Source organism: Xenopus laevis, chromosome 2L, assembly GCF_017654675.1.
Source record: "Xenopus laevis strain J_2021 chromosome 2L, Xenopus_laevis_v10.1, whole genome shotgun sequence".
Classification (NCBI taxonomy): domain Eukaryota; kingdom Metazoa; phylum Chordata; class Amphibia; order Anura; family Pipidae; genus Xenopus; species Xenopus laevis.
This window is the reverse complement of record NC_054373.1, coordinates 141,723,059-141,745,576: the sequence shown is the minus strand read 5'-3', so window position 1 is coordinate 141,745,576 and position 22,518 is coordinate 141,723,059. Positions and strand designations below refer to the sequence as shown.

At 39.5% G+C, this 22,518-nt stretch overlaps 1 protein-coding gene across 1 annotated transcript in view; it reads right to left on the bottom strand.

The window, feature by feature from the left end:
* Positions 1-2,411: 2,411 nt before the first annotated feature.
* The window catches only part of tamalin.L (trafficking regulator and scaffold protein tamalin L homeolog), a 32,499-nt gene continuing 12,392 nt past the window's right edge, over positions 2,412-22,518 (bottom strand). Inside the window, 7 exon segments of the mRNA NM_001085984.1 lie at positions 2,412-3,697; positions 4,313-4,379; positions 4,943-5,009; positions 7,184-7,277; positions 10,000-10,102; positions 15,477-15,531; positions 16,499-16,548. Coding sequence (NP_001079453.1) covers positions 3,252-3,697; positions 4,313-4,379; positions 4,943-5,009; positions 7,184-7,277; positions 10,000-10,102; positions 15,477-15,531; positions 16,499-16,548 — 882 coding nt within the window. The 3' untranslated portion in view covers positions 2,412-3,251.

Here is a 22,518-nt window from a genome sequence, read left to right as displayed (position 1 = left end):
TATTGTCAAACATAACAGAATTGCTACTGTATATCTCATTTCCTTTTCAATTTCTAAAATCAAGGGATCTGCAAATACAAATGTTTTCCGTGCCTGCAAGATCATCTAAAATACATGGAAAATATGAGGATATTAAAAGTAACCTCAGAGTTCCATGCCTTGTGCTTTTATATGGTCATGGAACTCCTCTGTCACTTAGAATATCCTTATATTTTACAATAGGGGGTATTATATAATAAAGGCCTGTAATATGGGATATTAGGCCTGTGGCAAATGTTCATGTTCACCTATCACTGCTTCTAACACTAATTAAAAGGGTTCTTCACCTTTAAATTAACTTTTAATACAGGTATGGGATCCGTTATCTGGAAACCCATTAACCAAAAAGCTCCAAATTACATTAAAGTTGTCTCCAATAGACTCCACAGCGATTTCCCTTTTCTCTGTAATAATAAAACAGTAGCTTCTACTTGATCCAAGCTAAGATATAATTAATCCTTATTGGAAGCAAAACCAGCCTATTGGGTTAATGTAATTCTTACATGATTTTCTAGTAGACTACTTAAGGTACAAAGATACAAATTACTGTAAGATCCATTATCCAGAAAACCTCAGGTCCCAAGCATTCTGGATAATAGATCCCATACCTGTATGATGTAAAGTGATATTCTAGGGTAATTTGGAATTTTTTTTTTGAGTATTTAGCATTATTATTATTATTTATTCAGCAGCAGTCTGCAGTTTTGGCAATCATGTTGCTAAGGTCTAAATTACCATAGCAACCATGCACTGATTTGAATAAGAAACTGGGATATGAATAGGGGTGGGCCTGAATGGAAAGACAAGTGATAAGTAGCAATAAAAATACATTTGTAGCTTTACAGCACATTTCTTTACAAGATGGGGGTCAGTGACCCCAATATAAAAGCTGGAAAGAGTCATTAGTAAAAAGGGAAATAATTAAAAATGGCTAAGAAGCCATTTCAAAATCTGATAGATTCAGATAGTTGTAATTGTCATCCCACCCTTCTGGCTAATTTCCTTGCCTGTAAGAATTTATTTATAACTCAATGGCCTGTCCACAGTTTACAGTCACTGCAGCTGGTTGGTATGTTCACATATTATTACATGTGAAAGACTCATTTAATATAGCAACAGCACAAGCCTGTAAAACAAATGCAGCCATTATAAAGAAGTGCAGCACTTTGGTGGCAACACAACATTTTAATGATCAGATGTGCAGCTCTGTAACAATGTAAAGTCTGACAGTTTTGGGAGGAACAGCTAAATCATATGGGGAAAGGGAAACCAGCACATACAGAGAAAACATTTTAATGATTTGTCAATGAATCATTTTTATTAAAGGTACAGTAAATATGAGGGTACATATGAAGTTAGGGCTGACCAGTTGGAAGTTGAAGGGCCAGATACAGGCCTATGGGAAATATTTATAGCCTTCAGCCTGTCGAAGAGCTCCACTGACTTCTCTGTTTAACATTATCCTTAGGGGGCCTGCCCCAGAGATTGTGAAGCGTTTCTTTAAGAGAACTGAATATCCCTTGTTTGTGCATGTCTGCTGCCATCCCATCAATTCTGAGCATAGTTTGTCACAGCTGTGGAGATTTCCTTTGGATGTTGGAATGTGGTTCTTGCGGTTGGAGATGCTGTGGGGCCCTTCTGTACAGTAACATTTGTCCTGCACATGGTGCTTGTGGTGCCTGCCAATGAGCCGCTGACTGGCATATTGTACTGTGTCAAAGGAGATCTGTAATAGTTACATGTACACATGGGAGAAATTGACATGCAAGGACAGACATTCCTCCCACGCTGGCAGCCCATAACTTGCTATCAAGGAATGAAGGAGTGTTCCATTGGGTGGCCTTAACCCCTTTACTGCCAACTCTACAAAAGAAAGGCATGCAAAGAGGGGCTACAGAGTAGCAAAGGAGCAGCCAAGTCTCAATATTTAAGTATCCCTGAAACCAGAACACACACACACACACACACACACACACACACACACACACACACACACACAGCAGTAAAACGGGAACCATAAAGTTGATTTAAAACCGGTCCATGATTAATAAGCCCCACAAGAGGACATTCTCATTTCTGTTACAAATAGCACATGCTTTACCTCTGTCCCTGATGGCACATAATATTTTATAGATCTTAAGGCATTTTTGTGAACAAACTATGGTAGCGCCAATCACATCAGTGGAAATATGAAAAGGTTAAGAACACTCCCAATGTGCACAGCTAGCTGAGAAACAAGCTTGGAACTGCTATAAGCCCTGGTATTCCTAACAGCTGCTAAGCTACAACTCCCAACAGCAAGAGGGAAGTCATCAGCAGCTGGAAGACCCACTGGCTGGGCAACCACACCCCAAGGCTGTTGGATTTTTTTCTTTTTTTATTAGCTATCATGTCATGATATAAATTTCTAAAGCAGACAATGGTTTTTGAATACCTTTGCTCAGAATAACACTGCATAGGCTGCTGCCCCAAAACTATCTGGCTATTAGGATAAATAGGGGATGAAGGGGAAAACCTGGCTACCAAACATGGAACATGAGCAAGTTTGTGTCAAAATTATCCCCTCTGTAATTGTATTAGGGCTGCATTTTTAATTACATTTTTTTCCCTTAAACCAGTTCTGAATATTATAACATGTAGATCTCCCAAATCCTTTAGAGTGTATGTACCAGAGGCCTGGAGTTGATCTAGAAATAGGGTAGCTTGGGATTTTGGGAACAGTGAGATGTATTCTTCCATTCTTGTTTCCGCAAAGCTTCACTTTTCACAATGAGATTTTGATATTTCTCCTGAGTTACATTTAGCCTGAGAGAGTTCAGTACACAAAGCTTTATTTAAAGTTGATTCATGCCATAGCCTTCTGCACGCAGGCTTCACGTGTGCATTAAGAGAGAACGTGAACTTTACTTGCAGTGAACCAGAATAAACCTTTTATAACGTAAAGGGGCTTCCTGCTGGCAGGAATATGGCTCAAACATCCTTTTGAACACTGAAAGTCATTGAAACAAACAGAAAAATTTTTTTCCATAGAAAAACCTGGCGTTTGGCATCTTTTGCTGTGCCAAACATTTTAATGAAAAACAAATGCCGAAGCTATAAAGTTGTACAGTTAAGTCTAACAAAAAAGTCAACACAAAGCTTTCACTTTTCTCCAGAAATAGAACAATAAATAAATAACTTAACTTCTTATATAAAGAAAGGGGGGAGGGATATTAAAGAGGGCTGGCCTCCTCTTCTAAATTTCTGTTAAGTCCAGGAATGAATTTCAAGAGTCTTTTTCGAAAACTTTTGTGCTTTTTCCTGGGCAGAGAAACAAAGTTACTCTGTTCCTTTGGTTTGTTGTCCCAGTTTGTAATGGGTCCCGGACATTTCACACTGGAGCTGCGCGTCAGCGTTGACTTATAAGGCTTGCCATTGCTGTTAGTTTTGCCTGGAAGGCTGTTTATTTCATCTGTGGAGTCTGAGCCGAAGTAGCAAGTCTGATATACTGCATCTTCATTGTCCTCCGTTGTGCTAAGGCAACTTGCACTGCTACACATACTTCCAGCGGCCAATGACCCAGTAAGAGGGTCTTTGCTGCACGTGTTGACCGTCCCATAGATATAAGATCTCACAGATTCAAGGGTGTCGTACACACTCGGGTCTTTCACAACTATGCCTAAAAAAATTTAAGAACAATTATTAGAGGAAGTTACTGGTCATACACAACACGTAGTCAAAGTCTATCTATAAGGCTTGTACTATTTTCACAATATAAGATTAGCTACTGGGCCAATTTACGAGGTACAACTTTGTAACAATTATGATAAGATGAAAAATGAAATCAAAGGTTCAATTCTTTACTTATTAGTGAATTAAGCAGAGGTAGGATTCACGACAACAGAGGAGCCTTCGTTAGGGTCAGCTTTCTAATTAAACTGCTGCTCTGCCTGAGCAAAAGCAGCTGAATTAGTAAACTGATACGGAGCACCAAGCAAGATGGATTTATAGTTGGTCTTTGAGCTAGCTGCCAGGCTTCCCCAGATTAATACCCTTAAGGAACAGATCTGCAAGTCAGGTTTTGCAACATTTTTCATTTTAGGACAAGCCCACAGCCCACGAAAGAAGAATCTGTTCTAAGATCAATTATGTTAGGAAAAAAGTAAAAATACACCGTATAAGAATGTGAAAGTGTTGTGAGAATTTGAAATGAAAGTGAATATTAGTCATAAAGACATCTGAAATATAATCATAGCGGTCATGCAGTGTGTAATTAGGAGAATGGTGCTCTTACCGTGCAGCAGTCTCTGCTCTTGCACCATGAGTGAGCGGTATTCTTCCCACTTCTCATACAAGGTTTGCTACAAGGACAAAGATTGTTACAAAATGCAAGTTTAGACAAATTAAAAGGCAAGGGTTATAGTCTGCTTACTTTCCCTTGAGAGCCCTATAGCAGACATTAGCATTAGGGATGCACCAAATCCACTATTTGGGATGCGGCCGAATCACTGAATCCTTCGTGAAAGATCCGGCTGAATACAAATCTTAACTTGCATATGCAAATTAGAGACGGGAAAGGAAAAAGTGGAAAAATAATGTTTTACTTCCTTGTTTTGAGATGTCATGCTATTTCCCTTCCCACACCTAATTTACATATGCAAATTATGATTCAGATTCAGTTTGTTCACTCACAAGAATTCTGGATTCGGTGCATCCCTAATTAGCATACGGTTTGCATGGAGCATCAGATTTATGCATTAGTTGGAGCTGCCATGTGGTTTGTTAAAGCAACACCAACCGTGCAGTTTATTATTATAAATGCAATGGTGCAGGTTAGGATTGTTCTGTGCCCACAAAAAAAACTAAAAAAAAAAAAACTATCACCACACATGGAAGGTACTAGTGAAGTAGTAACACCACTTACCTTTAAATATTGTATTCGAGCCTCCAGCTCAGCCCTTCTGATTGCGGATCCATAAACAGTCTCCAGCCTGCCAATGCAGAGGGAATGAACGTTATTTGAGAACATGTTAAAGAGCCGTAATTCACTCAGTGCGCAGCTTTCATTCCTCCCAGTATAAATCAGGCTACTGGGAAGGCTGACAATAGTCTAATGAAACACTATAATTAAGACATACTTTATATAAAGAAAGAGGGGGCAGGGCTCCTGCACTTTTTAGTTTGATAGACATTTCTGCCTGACAAAACATCTGAATATGTAACCAAGCAACGCGCCACAGGGATAACAGATTGAGTGACTTTTCAAATGCCAGTATACACAATAGTGGGTGTATGTATGTATGTATGTATGTATGTATGTATGTATGTATGTATGTATGTATGTATGTATGTATATATATACACATACACACACACACCCACCCACTATTGTGTATACTGGCATTTGAAAAGACATACATACATACATATATACATACATACATACATTACATAACAAAAAGAAAAAAACAGCCTATATTTATATGTACAATCTAAAGCATAATTGATGTCAAACAGTAAGCAAGGACCAACTCTCTGCAAGAAACCGCCAAACACTTTGGACTCAAATGACTCAAATTCTGCAATGAAGTTTATTGAGCAAACGTAATCTTAAAACACATCAAAAGGAATACATTCAGTTTAACATAGATACAGTATATATATATTATAGGATGGCCATGCCCAAAGAGCATTTTCCCACGCCCAAAAATGCTACTATATTCGGCCTATTTTTCGATAGTTCCTCTCCTAGTAATGTCATTGTATTCGTAGCACATGGTATCAAGGCAAACAAAGATCTGAAGAGCATTTCATATAACCTACTTGTTTGTGTGAATTTGCCAGACAAGAGAAGGGGTGCAGAGCAGAAGGAATGAAGCAGTGAAGTATCCCAGACATCAGCCCCACACTTAAATACAGGTGAGAGCTGCTACAGTTGAAAATCAAACCCCCTCCCTTGACCGCACACAAAATGACAACAAACACATAAGCACCAGTCACCATAACAACCTGCCCAGCAGTCACGGCCCACCTTTGCTAATAAAGCAGCCTGGGCTGCGTCACTTGATTACAGTCAAGCAATTCTTTCCAGGCCTATTATTTAGACAACAGAGGAGGGCAATGACAAAGAAAACAAAGACGTGTGCGGTTATATAAAGAGGACACGTCTATTGTGTTTATTTGGGACCTCTGTGACCACCCAGGTGCATCTCAGCTAAAAAAAAAAGAGCGGGAATATTAATGGATCCTGTTGCTAAGGTTACAGAAAAGGGTAGTTTGCCGCTCATATCAGTCTCATTTGGCTCCAAAACTGTGTATAAAGAACAATAGCACGGTTTCTAATTCTGCTTCTAATAGCTGGGACCTTCCTTCCTAAAAACTGTGTACAAAACCATATAATAAAATACTCCTTTAACTGCTTTTCAAAATGCAAAAAGCCTGCAATTGTGATTCCCACACAGAATGTACCACATAATGTCCCAAACTCCCTGTACAACTTCAGTGTATCCCATAATGCATGATTAGTCAAAGTTACACAAAATCCACCCTTTACTTACTGAAAAACCCATTTGTACCCCACAAACTTCAATCAAACTTAACACCACAAATCATTGCTCTTCTTGTGCCCTTTGCCATCACTAAAGAAATATTGTCTATGATAAAGATCACCTTTAATGATCATTTATTAGAAAAATCTAGGACACATTTAGAAAAGTTTGTTCTTAAAGATACAGGTATAAGATCCAATATCCGGAAACCCGTAATACGAATCGCGGTATGCCGGTCTCCCATAGACTCCATTTTATCTAAATAATCCAAATTTTAAAAAAAGGATTTCCTTTTTCTCTGTAATACTAACACAGTACCATGTACTTGATCCCAACTAAGATATAATTAATCCTTATTGGAAGCAAAACCAGCCTGTCGGGTTTATTAATGCTTAAAGGATTTTCTAGTGGACAAATTAAGAAGATCCAAATTACAGAAAGATCCGTTACCAAGAAAACCCCAGGTCCGCAACATTCTGGATAACAGGTCCCATACCTGTATAGCAAACCAATTTACTTTAGCTAGAGGTAAGATCTAAAAAAAAAAAAAAAAAAAAAAAAAAAATGGAACTAAAGACAGCAGATGGTAAATGGAAAATACCCAGGGTGACATTTACCTTATTGTGTTTCCAGAAGCCTTGATCATCTCTACGATATCTCGGTGCCTGACTCCATCCATGTTGAGGCCATTTACTCCGGCAATTATATCACCTGTATAAATAAGAACAAACATGGTTAGGGCCATACCGTTAGAATCAAGCATCTCATTGCCTTTACATGTCTGCATCTCAGTACAGCAACATAATGTGGTTCAGTAGTTTACATAGTCAGATGTATGGAGTGCTCTAAGAACATAATGGGGAGCTAAAGTCTTTAGGCTTTTATCTTCGGTTTTCCCCTGACCTGCCACAACCTATCTGGAGTGCCTATTTTATATAAAGTAACTCTATGGTTTTTCATATCTATTGAAATGTCTAGCTCTTCCTGAATCAGTGTTTTACTTTGACAAATAAAGGGCCAAAACTTAGCCAACACCATTATACTACTATACCGATATTAAAATGAGGTCCCGGCAAATCAAGAACACAAAGGTCCGAACAGCCCCCCGAACACTGTCCCCAAATGCACCCCTATATGTGGGACTGAAGACAGTTGCCCATTCTTGGACCCCCCTGCCAAGACACCTCTGTGGGAATAAGGCACAGAGCTTGTTAGAACTGCCCCTGCTTCCTTGTCCTTGACCATTTCCTCTCAAACAAAAACATGACAGCAAAGGCCTGAAGGAACACTGCATAAAAATGTCTTGGATTTTCCTGAACTTTGCAGAAATTTGGCACATGTGTACAGGAGAGAGAGAACAGGAGTTCATTCCCAGCCCATCATGGAACAGACACAATGGGAGGCCCTCTTCCAAGCCCTGAGCTTAAGTGACTCATTTCCTGCACAGAACATGTTGTATAATGCAGAGAAGCAACGGGACTTAACCAAACACAGAAGAAAAACATCCCCACTAACATGCGTTTCACATTAACACACCGCTGTTCAAAGAAACGGAGAGGTTGGACAAACAAACACTAGTTATGGAGGGCAAATAACTTGCTTAACAAAATAGGATTGCAGAAAGATTTCAGAAACCTTTGATCAGATCACAGAGGAAAAATAACTTGAAAACCCAGGATTAAATCAGAGCCACAACACAATCAGGACATCTTCATGGACACAAGCCCCCCAAGTGCACATATAAGATTTATCTGTACAGTGGTATCATAGAATGCCGACTGTAACAACTGGAGCATCACAGGTATAAGTGTCCTACCCTAGGGCTGAATTCTCAGATACCTGATCACTGCCATCAGGTAACTGTGTACCATCATTCTGTTGGCTCTTCTATAAAGACCCCTCTCTTGCTGGGTAAAAAAAGTGACTTGAGTTTTTAAATTGGCTTAGTGTAATGATTCATTGGTAAAATAAAACACATTCCGATTCTGTGGAATAGAGGAATATACTTGCTCTTGAAACAAAACCCCAGGCTACGGTATCAGTCGTCAGTACAGCAATGCGAGTGAAGTTAAATGCCTGGGTACCTCCATATAAAAGGGTGCTGTGTATTCAAGCAGCCAACCATTTTTCAACAACAGATCTGTAAATTCTGGATGATTTATCCAGAGGTTACAGATATGGGAGGCCTAGGCAGAGTAAGGTAGCATTTGGCAACATTTTACAGGAATCTTAAACGATCCCTCTACAGGAAAGCAAATTAGAGGTTATAAATATTGAATATGAAAAGCAGAAACCATCAGATTTCCCGGTCACCTGCATGAATAACTCACTTTTCCACTATGTATGATTAATTTCTAAATGAATAACTACAAAATTTGTCATGAATTCTGAAGCTTATTATTTTTAAAGGTTTTATATAGCTTTTCTATGCTTACAAGGTACATACCAACTCTGCAAGGTGCTAAACTCAGAACTACTGCATGGTAAAACTAAGAGAGCTATGGGCACACAGGCTATTGTCAGCGGCTGTGGTCAGTCTGAGTAATTTTGCAGAGACCCCTGCTTCATTGATTTGAATCTGATCAGCCTGTGTGCGCTAACACACAACCTGAGATCAGCCCAAATACGTAGGCTGAAAACATAGTATAGATAGTATATTTTTCTTTTAAAAGGTACAGAGGGACTGGGGGGGGGGGGGTCATATCACTCCAACTTGCAGTACAGCAGTAAAGAGTGGCTGAAGTTTAGCACAGCACACGTCACATGAATGGGAGCAGCTGGGAAGCTGAAAATGTCTAGCCCCATGTCAGATTACAATATTAAATATATAAAAATCTGTTTGCTCTTTTGAGAAAAGGATTTCAGTGCAGAATTCTGCTAGAGCAGCACTATTAACGGAGGCGTTTTGACATTTTTTTTTTCCCCATGACAGTATCCCTTTAAGAGAGCAATAAAATAAGGTCCTTTAGTATTAGGCCAGTGTTTCTATATAGCAGATCTTCAAATGACACTACAAAGCCACTTCAGTACCAAACTGTAACACAATCTACAATATTTACTGCCTCCCTTAGGGTAATGGTAACATGTATGTACAAATGCAGTCACTGGACTAACAAGCTGTGCATCAGACAGAATGTACACAACTGGCCACATGGCACCGCTGATATAAACCATGCTCATGGCTTTGATGGTTTTGTGGCCTCTGTGCATTTAAGTTGCACTACCGGAAATCTTCACGAAACAGGAAAAGCAGGTTTTTTGCTTTCCAAATAAAAACCACATTTTTTTTTACACTTCTTACTAATACATCAAGGTTAGTAAAAAATTATCAGGAAATTCCAAAATGAGCAGCATAATGACATTATGATTGCACCCCTTTGGGCAGACAGACTGTCAGCATTATTAACAAGAAGTTTTATGGAAAGTAACGTACCAACTTTGAGACCACACAGCTGAGCGGGACTTCCATCCTGCACCCGGCATACAAAGGTAAACATTTCCACAGCATTCTTGTCTTGGTGGTGCAGTCCATATGTCTAGAGAGAGGAAAGTGAGATTACATTTAAACAAAGAATTGTTAGGCGGAAAGTAAGACTCAGGAAGATAAAACTTTGTGTACTTTGGGTTTAATTTATATCCCCCCCCCCATTTAAATGCAATCCTCTAATTTAAAGGGATACTGTAGTGCAGTGATCCCCAGCCAGTAGCTCGTGAGCAACATGTTGCTCTCCAACCCCTTGGATGTTGCTCCCAGTGGCCTTAAAGAAGGTGCTTATTTTTGAATTCCAGGCTTGGAGGCAAGTTTTGGTTGCTTAAAAACCAGATGTACTGCCAAACAGACCCACCTGTAGGCTGCCAGTCCACAAAGGGGCTACCATTAGCCATTCACAACCCTTATTTGGCACCACCCAGGAACATTTTTTGTTCTTGTGTTGCTCCCCAACTCTTTTTAAATCTCAATGTTGCTCACTGGTGAAAAAGGTTGGGGACCCCTGCTGTAGTGGAAACATTTTTCCCCCCCCCCAAAACAGTTAATAGTGCTGCTCCAGCAGAATTCTGCACTGAAATCCATTTCAGTTGGTGTGATATCACCCCCTCCCTTCACCCCCCAGCAGCCTAACAACAACAACTGCCTGGTAGATCTAAGAACAGCACTCAATAGTAAAAAGCCAAGTCCCACTGAGACACATTCATTCAGTTACATTGAGTATGAGAAACAACGGCCTGCCAGAAAGCAGTTCCATCCTTAAGTGCTGGCTCTTTCTGAAAGCACATGACCAGGCAAAATGACCTGAGATGACTGCCTACACAGTAGTGATGTGCGCGTCTGGCTTTTCTGGCCTGCAACCCCACCACCCATGCCCGACTTCCGGGTCTCTTTTATAGACCCACGTCGCCCGCCGATGACGTAAAAAAATTGGTGGGGCAAGAGGTGCGCGTTTATAAAAACTCAAAATGGAAGTCGGAAGCCGCCATTTGGAAGGTGCGGGTGGTGAGAGCAGTAAGAAGAGCTCAACCCGCACCCACCAGCGACTCGGAAAAAATAGTGTGCGAGGTCAACCCAAACTCATCCCGACCAGCGGATATTAGGTCAACCCGCACATCATATCTACACAGCAATATTAAAAAAAAAACAAAAAAAAAAAAAACACACACTTGCTGGTTCAAGAATGCAATTTTATATTGTATCGTAAATTATTTGCAGTGTAAACAGTGTAATTTAGAAATAAAAACGATGTCATAAAACTCATGACAGAATCCCTTTGAACCAAGCATTATATCAAGCTATGCAGAGAGAGCAAACTACGGTATGATATCTAGGGTCAGTCCGTAAAGGCAGAAGAATGCAGATGGCGCCAGTAAGGAAATATTCCTCCTCATCAAAGGAGCTAACCCACTGGGGGGGTCTGTGATTGTTTTGTTTATACCCACAGCAGCTCTGCCACTGCTTCAGACAGTCATTAAAGGAAAACTAAACCCTAAAAATGAATATGGCTAAAATGCCATATTTTATATAATAAACTTATCGCACCAGCCTAAAGTTTCAGCTTCTCAATAGCAGCAATGATCCAGGACTTGAAACTAGTCACAGGGGGTCACCATCTTGGAAAGTGTCTGACACTTTCATGCTTAGTGGGCTCTGAGCAGCTGTTGAGAAGCTAAGCTTAGGGGTCATCACAAATTATCAAGCATATATCGTCTGTAATATAAGCTGATGCTACAGGGCTGATTATTAAATTATCATTCTAGATGCACTGGTTTCTGTGCTGCTATGTAGTAATTATCTGTATTAATTACTAATCAGCCTTATACTGTGACATTTCTATTCTACTGTATGTGTACTGTATATTGTGAGTGGGTCCCTAAGCCAAGTAAGTGACAGCAGCACAGAGCATGTGCAGTGAATCAGTAGAAGAAGATGGGGAGCTACTAGGGCATCTTTGGGGACACAGATCTTTACTGCAAAGGACTGTGGTTGCCTTAGGCTGGTATAGAAGCCCAAAACGTAATGTACAACATTGGATTGTGATGCAATATGCACAGATATGGTCTCTACCTAAAGACTATTTGGCAACATATACATGTACTCTTTTTGCAATGTACGATACTTCACTTCCTTGCATATCCTAACAGGACCATTGGTCCTCCAGACAAAAAAAAAAAAGTAATGTAAGTGTAACACCTATTTGGGCCATACAGGGTTAATTCCCCAGCTAGCGCACTAGAGCATGGGTTACACGTGACCGGAAAAGAATGGGCACCAGGAGGTTCTTATGGTACAAACAGGAACGGTTTATTAGTCAATTGACAATGTCACCAGGTTTACTCACATCACAGTGAATCAGAGGAAAAGTGCACAGGCACATCTCATGCAGGTTTACACGTGGTGACACTCCCTTAGGACAGACTTGGCAGGTATCCCACTTCACCTCTGCAAACATATTCCGGTAGTGGTCTCTGGATCAACCTCAGGGCAATCATTCTCTCCTGATTCCCTCTCCACTGGGATCCCTATACTACAGGCAATATGGCCTGGGAGAGATACCTCCAAACTATCACTCCTATGTTGGAGCTCAGAACTGCTCTTTTTAGCTCAACCCTGACTATCTTACACTCCTAGAGTGTACTAGTACTGGGAGCTCACCTGCCACTTTCTATTCCTCATTCATGGGGTTGCCTGGTCCCCGACTTGGACACATGCCTTTCTGGGCCTTGCTGTACCCAACTCCCCTGGGCACACCCAGCTGGATCACCATCTACAGGCGGAAGAGGCCACTCCTTACACACACTATAGTGCAGTGTGGCAGGAGCTGTCATACCTTTACTGGCAGATCACACTAAGAAAAAATGTGGGGGCCTTAAAGCTGCAGGGCAGATTAACCCGTAGGGGCCCCTACATAAGCATTAAATATACCCAATAGGCTAGTTTTCAGCTTTAAATGGCTGCCCCCATGGCTACAAAGCAGCTTGTTTATATAAAGTATGGTCGTGTTTTTGAAGCAAACACAGCAGTTGTATCAGTGCAGCACAACAGTACATTATATTTTCATTACTCATTACTCATTACTTTAAGATACTTTTTCATTTTTTGGTGTTACTATTCCTCTAAGTCTACTAGAAAATCGTGCAAATATGAAATAAACCCAATAGGCTTGTTTTGCTTCCTTTAGTGATTAATCATATCTTAGTTTGGATCAAGTACAAGCTACTGTTTTATTATTACAGAGAAAAAGCATATCATTTGGATTATTTGGATAAAATGGAGTCTATGGAAGTTGGCCTTTCTATAATTCAGAGCTTTCTGGATAACAGGTTTCCGGATAACGGATACTATACCTGTATAAATAAATGCAACTAAGTAATAGAGATCTGCTCAACTGGAGTGAGAAATGGAAGTTACCACATTTATAACATTTTCGGGGTGGCATTTGGACTCTAAATCAAGTGACAACAAAGGGACATGGTTGGTAAGTCTGAGAACCTTTACGCAACAGACCCAAAGTGCCCAACCCTTTTTTTCACATGCATCTAGTTCCAGTAAGTGCTGTAACAAGCACAAAATGTAACTTTTTAAAGGTAACCTTTTTTTTTTTAGCAAAAAAAAAATTGGGCCAGAAAGCCACACGAGTTTTACGCGCATATATATTTAGAACAAGACAAACTTAAATATTCATTTAGAGGTTAACAAAAGCCAAAACCTAACAGACGGCTCAGCAGTGCTGCTATGAAAAGAGCAACACTCAGTAAATAGTTACTATCAGCCACATATCTGGCCACTTCCTAACAACTGTCACATGAAGCTGCATTAAGGGAACATGCAACAGATGCTCCACTTTCCTTCTGTTTGCTTAGCAAATATTCAATCCCTCTGATTCCTTCATGAACTAAATAACAAAATGTATTGACTGCAGCTGCAAAGCATAAATGCCAGGAGGGTGTTAACCTGCTCAATATTCAGGATGCAGCCACGTGTATTGCTTCGATCTGAAGCCAACTGGAAACCTTCCTGCAGTTCAAGAACAAAACCTTACTTAAAATAATACACTCTTTTGTAATAAGCAGTATCCCAGTCCTGAAAAGAACAACTGGCAACAGACTCTTGGTACACTATTACCAAAACATCTCCTTTAATAGTGAGAAAACATACTCCTCTGACCAGTCTTCCCACCAGTCACATTTGCATGCTATGCTTTTTCAGTAGGCAGTCCAAATAGACAGGACCCCAGTAAGAAAGGCGGAAGTTTGGCATTTCAGACTGGATGCCAATCTGACTTTAAACAGTCAAGAATAGGAGTCTGCAAACTGTTTAGACCATATGAACAATCTCCCTTTAGCCATGTGATGGAAATAAATATGCACCTTAGTTTTTTTTTCTTTTAGGAATGTCACTACTTTGTGTGCCCAATACATTTCCCAGATGAAAGGCTTTACTCTGTGCCAAACTGTATAGAGTTAAATTCACAATCTCATGTGATTCACTATACTGGCACAGTGTAAACTGCTGCTTTGCCAAGGTCTACTCATGGAGTGAGATTATTTGTGGAACTGACAGTTGTCCTTCACTAGCTGATTCACTTGTGCAAAAAATAATGGCTTAAATCTGGCAAGGTTACTTTTCACCTAGGAAACTGCAGACAGGTGATAGCATAAGGAAGACTATACACAGAATTGTTAATGCCAACATCTATTATTCAGCTGCACTGTTTAACCCTCTTAATGGGAGTTAAAGATGTCCCCAACAGGCAAGTACTAGTGGCCTTCATATTCTCTACTGCCCAGTTTTACATATAGTATATGTCTGTCAATGTGCAACGGACCAGCAAGACTAAACTTCAGGGTTACTCTCACAAAACATCTGAAGAGCAACATGGGTTAATGGTTGAATTCTCTTAAAACACCACTTCCTATGAACGTTTTGTTGACCATTTCCTTTTAAGAGATCTAGATAACGCCATAGTCAGACTTGGCTTCTTTTCAAACACAGCTATTTGCTTCCCGGTTCTGCCTATGAAATGAATCCCTGGCAAAGCACAGAATATTAACACAAGGGGAAGAAGAGGTTTGTTTTGGAGTTGACAGAAACCACTACATGTGATCTGTTCAGCAGTTATCCTTGCACTGATAGCACGTAAGCATAAGCAAAAATTGGGCAAGTACTTACTGCACAAGTCGCACAACCAAGTTTGTTAATGGTTAGGATTTAGGTAAGAGTAAATTAATTTCACTTTAGCTGCCCTTCTCCCCTTACTTGTATGAAGCTATTGTTATGCTGAAGTTATCCCTGCTCAGGACTGTTTTTCACCAATATTTTATACTAACCAGTACAAACAAATGTAACCAAAAAAACATGACCCAGAGAACAGGAGTTTAAAGCAGGGCAAACCAAACTTAAAATTCCACACAACTCACCTGAATTTCAAATCCAAAGGACTCCGAGTCTTCTTTTTGCAAGGTAAGTATTTTCCTAGAAACAAAAGTTAGGACAATTATATTATGCATTAAACACCAGCTATTTCTGTATTTAATCACACAGTTATACAAATCCTGGCACAGCATTGACTTATCAGAATCCCCCTAACCCAAGGGAAAAGCTGGAACAGATTTCAGTACCCTGCACTGCTCTATCTGTAACCAAGATAAGATACAAGGTGCATTGTTTGCACTGAGCCCCATGGACACCACAGGGGCCAATTATACGTGTGACATGTACAGGTGGAAAAGGTACAAACACGTGCCACTAATTATGGTTAGCAGAAAGCATGTACAAGCAAGACATGTTCCTGGCAAGATTGTAGTTTCCCAACTACCAGCATGCCTAATAGGGATGCACCGAATCCAGGATTCGGCCTCTCAGCAGGATTCGGCTGAATCCTTCTGCCTGGCCGAACCGAATCCTAATTTGCATATGCAAATTACTAGTGGGAAGGGAAATCGTGTGACTTTTTGTCACAAAACAAGGAAGTAAAAACCGGTTCCCCTTCACACCCCTAATTTGCATTTGCAAATTAGGTTTTGGATTCGGTTCGGTATTCGGCCGAATCCAAAATAGTGGATTCGGTGCATCCCTAATGCCGAACGAGTACTTTGTCTAATGAGAAAAGATATGGCTGTGCTAAGGGCCCCAAGAAAAAATAAGGACTGATTTTCTTTAAACACCTAGAGTTATATGTATTTCTATTGTTAAAAACATACACCCATATGTAATAAAGGGCCTTAAGTTCATGTTATTAGCCAAGCAAATCAAACTCCTAACTTTTTTGTAAAGGGGCGCATATCTTTATGCCATATGCCAACATCTGTGACATTAATGAGGTTATGTAATTAAAGACACTAAGTTTGCCCAGGAGTAGTAACTGATAGCTGGTTAACAGTCCATAGCCCATTCCAAGGTGCTCAAATGATGCACATGGTGAAGGGTGGTGCTTATTTACCTTTGGTACTCCGGTGACTGGCTGACGTTCTTCCAGCCTGCTGAAGAGCCCTACAGTAAAACAATAAGAATGAGACAACTGTGTAAAACAGTGATCTTGCACTTTTACATTTACTCAAAGTATTAATACCTAAATATTTACCACAAATAAATGTTATTTCTATCAAGTAGTTCACACTGTCACTATTCCGAAGAAGACTAGCAAAACAGGTCTCTAAACGTGTGTATTTAGTTAAACATATTTGTATATGCGGTCAGCAAGGTGGGAAAAACTATTTTAGGCTCCGTGTCACTTCCTCCACAAATCTATAAGGTGATTTATGGGGATCCAGTTGAAACATTAGGTTTGGTGTCGCATAAATCCTTTTGGGGGTGTTCGAAAAAAAAAAAAAAAAAAAAAAAAAATTATATATATATATATATATATATATATATATATATATATATATATATATATATATATATATATATATATATATATATATATATATATATATATATATATATATATATATATATATATATATATATATATATTTTTTTTTTTTACAAAATAATGGAAATGCCATGTCTGTACTACTGTACTCTGAAACAATGGGCAGCTATTTGTTTATACAACTCTCTCCAAAACAATAGCATCAAAAGGGACATGAGAATCAGGAGTAGTGGGCAGCTAGCTAAGACACAGACACAATAAAGACAATCACTAATGTAATTTTGAATTAGACATAAAAATAGTATGCCAAATACAAGCATCTAACCTGTTGAGCAGGGGGATTCACACAGTTTTGTTAGGTAATCTATCCTACATATTTTGCCTATTCTTCTAACATATATTCATCAACAATAAACCCTCACACCATCATAATCACCATTTGTATGTAAAAAAAGAGAAAAACAACAGCCTCTCAAGTGACTGACTACGCAACTCTTTGTTGGCCAACAATGTTACTCGTTATTCTCAGAGTTTTGGTTCACAGCAGCTCTTAGTCTGGCTTCACGGAGAAGTTGAAAATAACCTTTCCTTTCAAAGTAGAACCAACTGAAAGTAAAGATCCATAACTGGTCTAGCAACCTCTGGTCTGAACAACAACTTCAGGACTCTCACTTGGTCGATGAAAACATTGTTAGGGCAGCCCGGCCTTTTCTTTAAACACTTAAAACATCAAATTCCTTGAGGAGCACGTCAGATAATCTGAAACAGTTTACTGAATTATAAATGTTTTTAAATTTCCTATTCCTTTTACTAATGTAATGCCTTTCCAACACTAGAAATTTGCTACTATATTGGATTACATTGTTCCTTATGCAAATACTAGGCATTTGCATTGTAAGAATTCGTGCCACCCGCTTAGTTGACAATTTGAATATTTAAAAACCCAATGAACGTCAAATATGGAAAGTACGTCATATATTAGAAGCACAGGGTAACAAGGACCTTTCAGATTTGCATTGATTATGCATTCGGAAGACTAGCAATGGCGCATAAGCCACATTTTCCTACGTTATATCGCTAACCCAGCACACAACACCATGAGGAGGGCCCTTTCTCTTACACTGCCCTTTATTATAAAAAGCCTCTTTTACATTGGAGCAGCGTATATTTGCAACTTGCAATTAATTTCTGCACACAATGTCTCCCATTGTACAATTCAGGGGTCGAAGCAAACCAGGAGTCAGATACTTGGGAAAATGAAGAGAGTGACCCATTATAAGTTGAGAAATTTTTAATGAATAGAAATTGCTGATGTAGGCGTTTGAGTAGGGGCTGGGGAGAACGTTTCTCTGCAGTAAACATTAAAATATTTGAAATGTCTGTAATGAATATAAAGGCAATTGTGACAACAAAAAAACTCTTGTTGCCATGAACTAAGTATATGCCTGAATTATCTGAACTAAAACCAACAGTTATAGATAGCAGATAACAATCAGATAAAGCCTGTGTGAGCTGTAAGCCCACATTTTCTTATGGGTGATGAAACACAGGGAACTGTCACCCTATGGAAAACCTCTCCTGCAGCAGAAAATACCTTCTGTTTTTCAGTCTTCCAAGAACCCGTTGTTGAGTTCGGTATTTGAAGAGGCCCAATTTTGGTAAATGGTGAGTCATTACTAATCCCAACACTGCTAAAGAAGTCAGTCATAAATCATTGCATAATATATTGTATGTGGTAAGTTATTTGATGAGCAAGCTTGAGAATCTGAATTTTTATGCCCTCTTAGAAGGTTTAATTTCATACTCTGTTTGTTTATAAGGGAACACACACAGCCATCTGTGTTTTCAGTTGATCATCAGGCTATAGTACCATACTCGATTCACACTGTTCACAATTGGAAGAAATCACCAGAAATTCATAAGGTTTTTTTTTGCAGGTATTGCATTCAAGAAATTCTAGAACCTTGTTGCTGCTGTAAACATCCCATTGTTGGATCCCAGTTCCATAAGGGGCATAAGTACACCCAAGCACAAGAGTCTATACATTTCAGGCAGTGTAGCATATTAGCGCAGCTTTATCCACCATTTCTGAGTTTTTTTTGGAGCCAGTAATGGGCTGGGGACAATGATGAAATGTGTTGACTGCGGTTACAAATGTGCACCAGGCCTAACACTAGTTGCAACTTACTACCTGCAACCAAGCTGCTTCTATCGGTGAACAAAACCTTTTTTATTACAATAGGATATACATGGTTACAAAAACATAGCAACTTGTTGAAGAGAAGTGGTTTTCTAAACCAAGATATGGTTGACAGGCTTTCAAACTTACTAACAGTATATACAGTAAAGAAGGGTTGTTGGGTAGAGGATAAGAGATAATCCTTGCATATAATAACCACCTTTAGCTCATCAGGACATTGTTTCTACGGCTGCCCATTAGAGACAAAGTATGTTTTGATTTTCAAGACCAGTCTAACAGGTCCAGTGTACAGAAGGAATCAGCCATGGTGAAAAAAAATTAAAATGTGTCAACATATTCTGTCCACCCAAGACAGAGTATGTGAGATATTTCAGGTTGACTAGCGTAATTAAAAGTTAATTTGAGCACATAATTAAATCCTCTCTACCACTGGTGCAAAGAAAATCTGATTTGTGGCACATGCTAATAATTAATCAGTTCCTTGATGCGGTCCTCAATCCGACTGCCCATTTGCTCCTCGTAATGATCCGAACGGTGGGCCCTAGGATCCACAATCGGATCACCCCGATATTGCTCAGGAAGAAATCTCCATATGTATGGCCAGCTTTAGAGAGGGTAGTAATGGCTAGCATGCAATTTATGTTTCAGATAGAGATATATTTATTTATATTGAAACCAGAGGGCTACATGATCTTGCGTGAGAATTAAAGTAAACATGTTTACAAAGAAATAAATTACAAATGTGGCCATATGGAGAACGGGCACATGCTCTATATTTTATGATCCTTCAAAGTGATAGCCATAAATGTACAACTGTAATAAATTCCTTATAACTGCCAGAGACACATGCAAACACAATGAAACGCAGCAGCCACTTTCCGATTTACAATCCCATGTCAATTTGTGGGATTACTTGTTCCTTTAAACAAGTTTAAACTCCTCTCTAATGACATCAAAAGCAATATCTAATTGTTCCCAAATTCATAAACCATCTGCTGCTCAGAGGATAGGGCTCCAAAGAAGCTGCAACAAAGCTAATTAAATGAAGGAGATTTAGAGGCAGGGTGTGACCCGTAATGCACTGACTCTTCAGTGGGTGACAAAAAAAAAACTCAATATAAAACAGAGAAGGCAGCACTGGCGCAGCAGACAGGAGTAATGGCTTTATTAGCAAAACAATCGGATTAAAACAACTTTAATACATAGGGTAAAAAATAACATGAACAAATGTAACAGCCCTTAAAAGCAAATAGGGAGTGGGAAAAGAGATTAGCATCTGATTAGATAAACTCTTTAAATGAGGGAAAGCTTGTTAGCAAGCATCCAAAGAACATATTCTCCTCTGAACAAGCATAAACTATATGTGCCATAATAAGCCTAAGGGCAGAGACACACTGTCAGATTCATGGACATTAGTCACCTGGCGACAAATCTCTTCTTCGGGGCAATTAATCTCCCCAAACTGCCTTCCCGCCAGCTAGAATGGAAATTGCCGGTGGGATGGCACTCGGATCGCTTTGTCTATCGAAGTTGCTCTAAGTTGCCTCACAAGAAAACGTCGGAAAACAAATCGCTCAGAGTGCCATCCCGCCAGCTTTCGGGGAGATTAGTCGCCCCAAAGAAGAGGAGATTTGTCGCCGAATCTGACAGTGTGTCTCTGCCCTAAAGGGGATTAAACTTTTTGTTTTTTAATTTTGCATAATGAAACAAAATGTAATTCTAAGCAATGCTACATTATGCATTCAGTAAAAGTTTACATTTTTTGGTAAAAATAATCGTCTGCACTGCTAGTTTTGGCTCTTGAAACAATGAAGGTCAGCTCTCTTCTAGCCAAGATTGCACTTTGAACAATGCATGCTTGCATGGTGAATTCCCTCTAAAGACATACATGATCTGATATTGTACAAATAAATAGGCAAATTTCACCAGTGATTGCTTTGTGAGCAGGCACAAGCAGTTTATGATGTGGCAGATGACTACAAAGTACATACAAGCATCAACAGAGCCCTTACTTAGATACAAGTTATACGTGCCCTATATAAACAGCAGTTATGGGCGATCCCATTAGGATCAATGGAACATTTGCCTTCCTTTTTGGTCCTGTATATTATTAATCCTCTTAGATTGTAAGATTCTCAGTGCATGGATGTCTTTTCTACTGTGTCTCCTACCACATGACACATATTTTCTACACATGTATTCATTATTTTTAATGATTGCTAAATTGTACATCACTGCAAACCCTTTCAGCACTTTATAAATATACATTTGCCTGTGTTTGTAGAGACGCTTGGGTGTGAATCTGTTTATCCTGCAAATTAGACAAACCAGGAATAGCTGACTGACCACATTCGGACTTCCCTTGAAGGCAAATAGATGTAGGTGCTATCAGGTACCTTGAAGAGCAGGACATTGGTGGTGTAGAAAGCTGGCCACATCCTGTACAATATCTAGAAGCTGGTTTACTCACCTTAATGTTTGCTTTATGCTTTGTATGTAGATGCTCAGTAACATACTGCAGCCTGGAAATGCACATTAATAGCCAAGGGCGTGTGTAATAACTTAGGAATGTCACTGCCAAAGGCTCAATATATACAGTTTTGATAAAGCATGTAAAAATGTGTTCATATTCCTCTACCACACAACACACCACTCTAATCATCTCTCAAGTGTCAGAAAGGACGTATGTACAGAGATCTCTTATTTGGAAAATGTGTTTTCTTTCAGTCATAGAAATGAAGGCCAATGGACAAGGACAATTATATCTCTCCTTTCACACTTCACTAATAAAGCCGAGCCAGTCTTCTTAATTAACCATGGAGTCACCTTATGCAAGACTTAGCACTAATCTGTAAATACTTGACAAACTGGCAATCTGGGCAGCTAAGTGGCAAATGAGATTCAATGTTGATAAATGTAAAGTCATGCACCTGGGATATAAAAATATCCAAGCCACTTATACCCTTAATGGGACTGCACTAGGCAAAAACATTATGGAAAAGGACCTTGGAGTCCTTGTAGATGATAAACTTGGCTGTAGCAAGCAATGCCAGTCGGCAGCATCAAGGGCAAATAAGGTCTTGAGCTGTATTAAAAGGGGCATAGAGTCAAGGGAGGAGGGGGTCATTCTTCCACTGTATAGAGCACTTGTAAGGGCCCCATCTAGAATATGCCGTACAGTTTTGCTCTCCATCACACAAACAGGACATTATTGTATTAGAGAGGGTACAGAGAAGGGCAACTAAGCTGGTAAAAGGTATAGAAAATCTTAGCTATGAGGAAAGACTGGCCAAATTGGGGTTGTTCATGCTGGAAAAGAGGCGCTTAACCCTTTGCCTGCCAAGCACGTACGGCGTACGTGCTGGCAGGCAAATGCTCAGGCTGC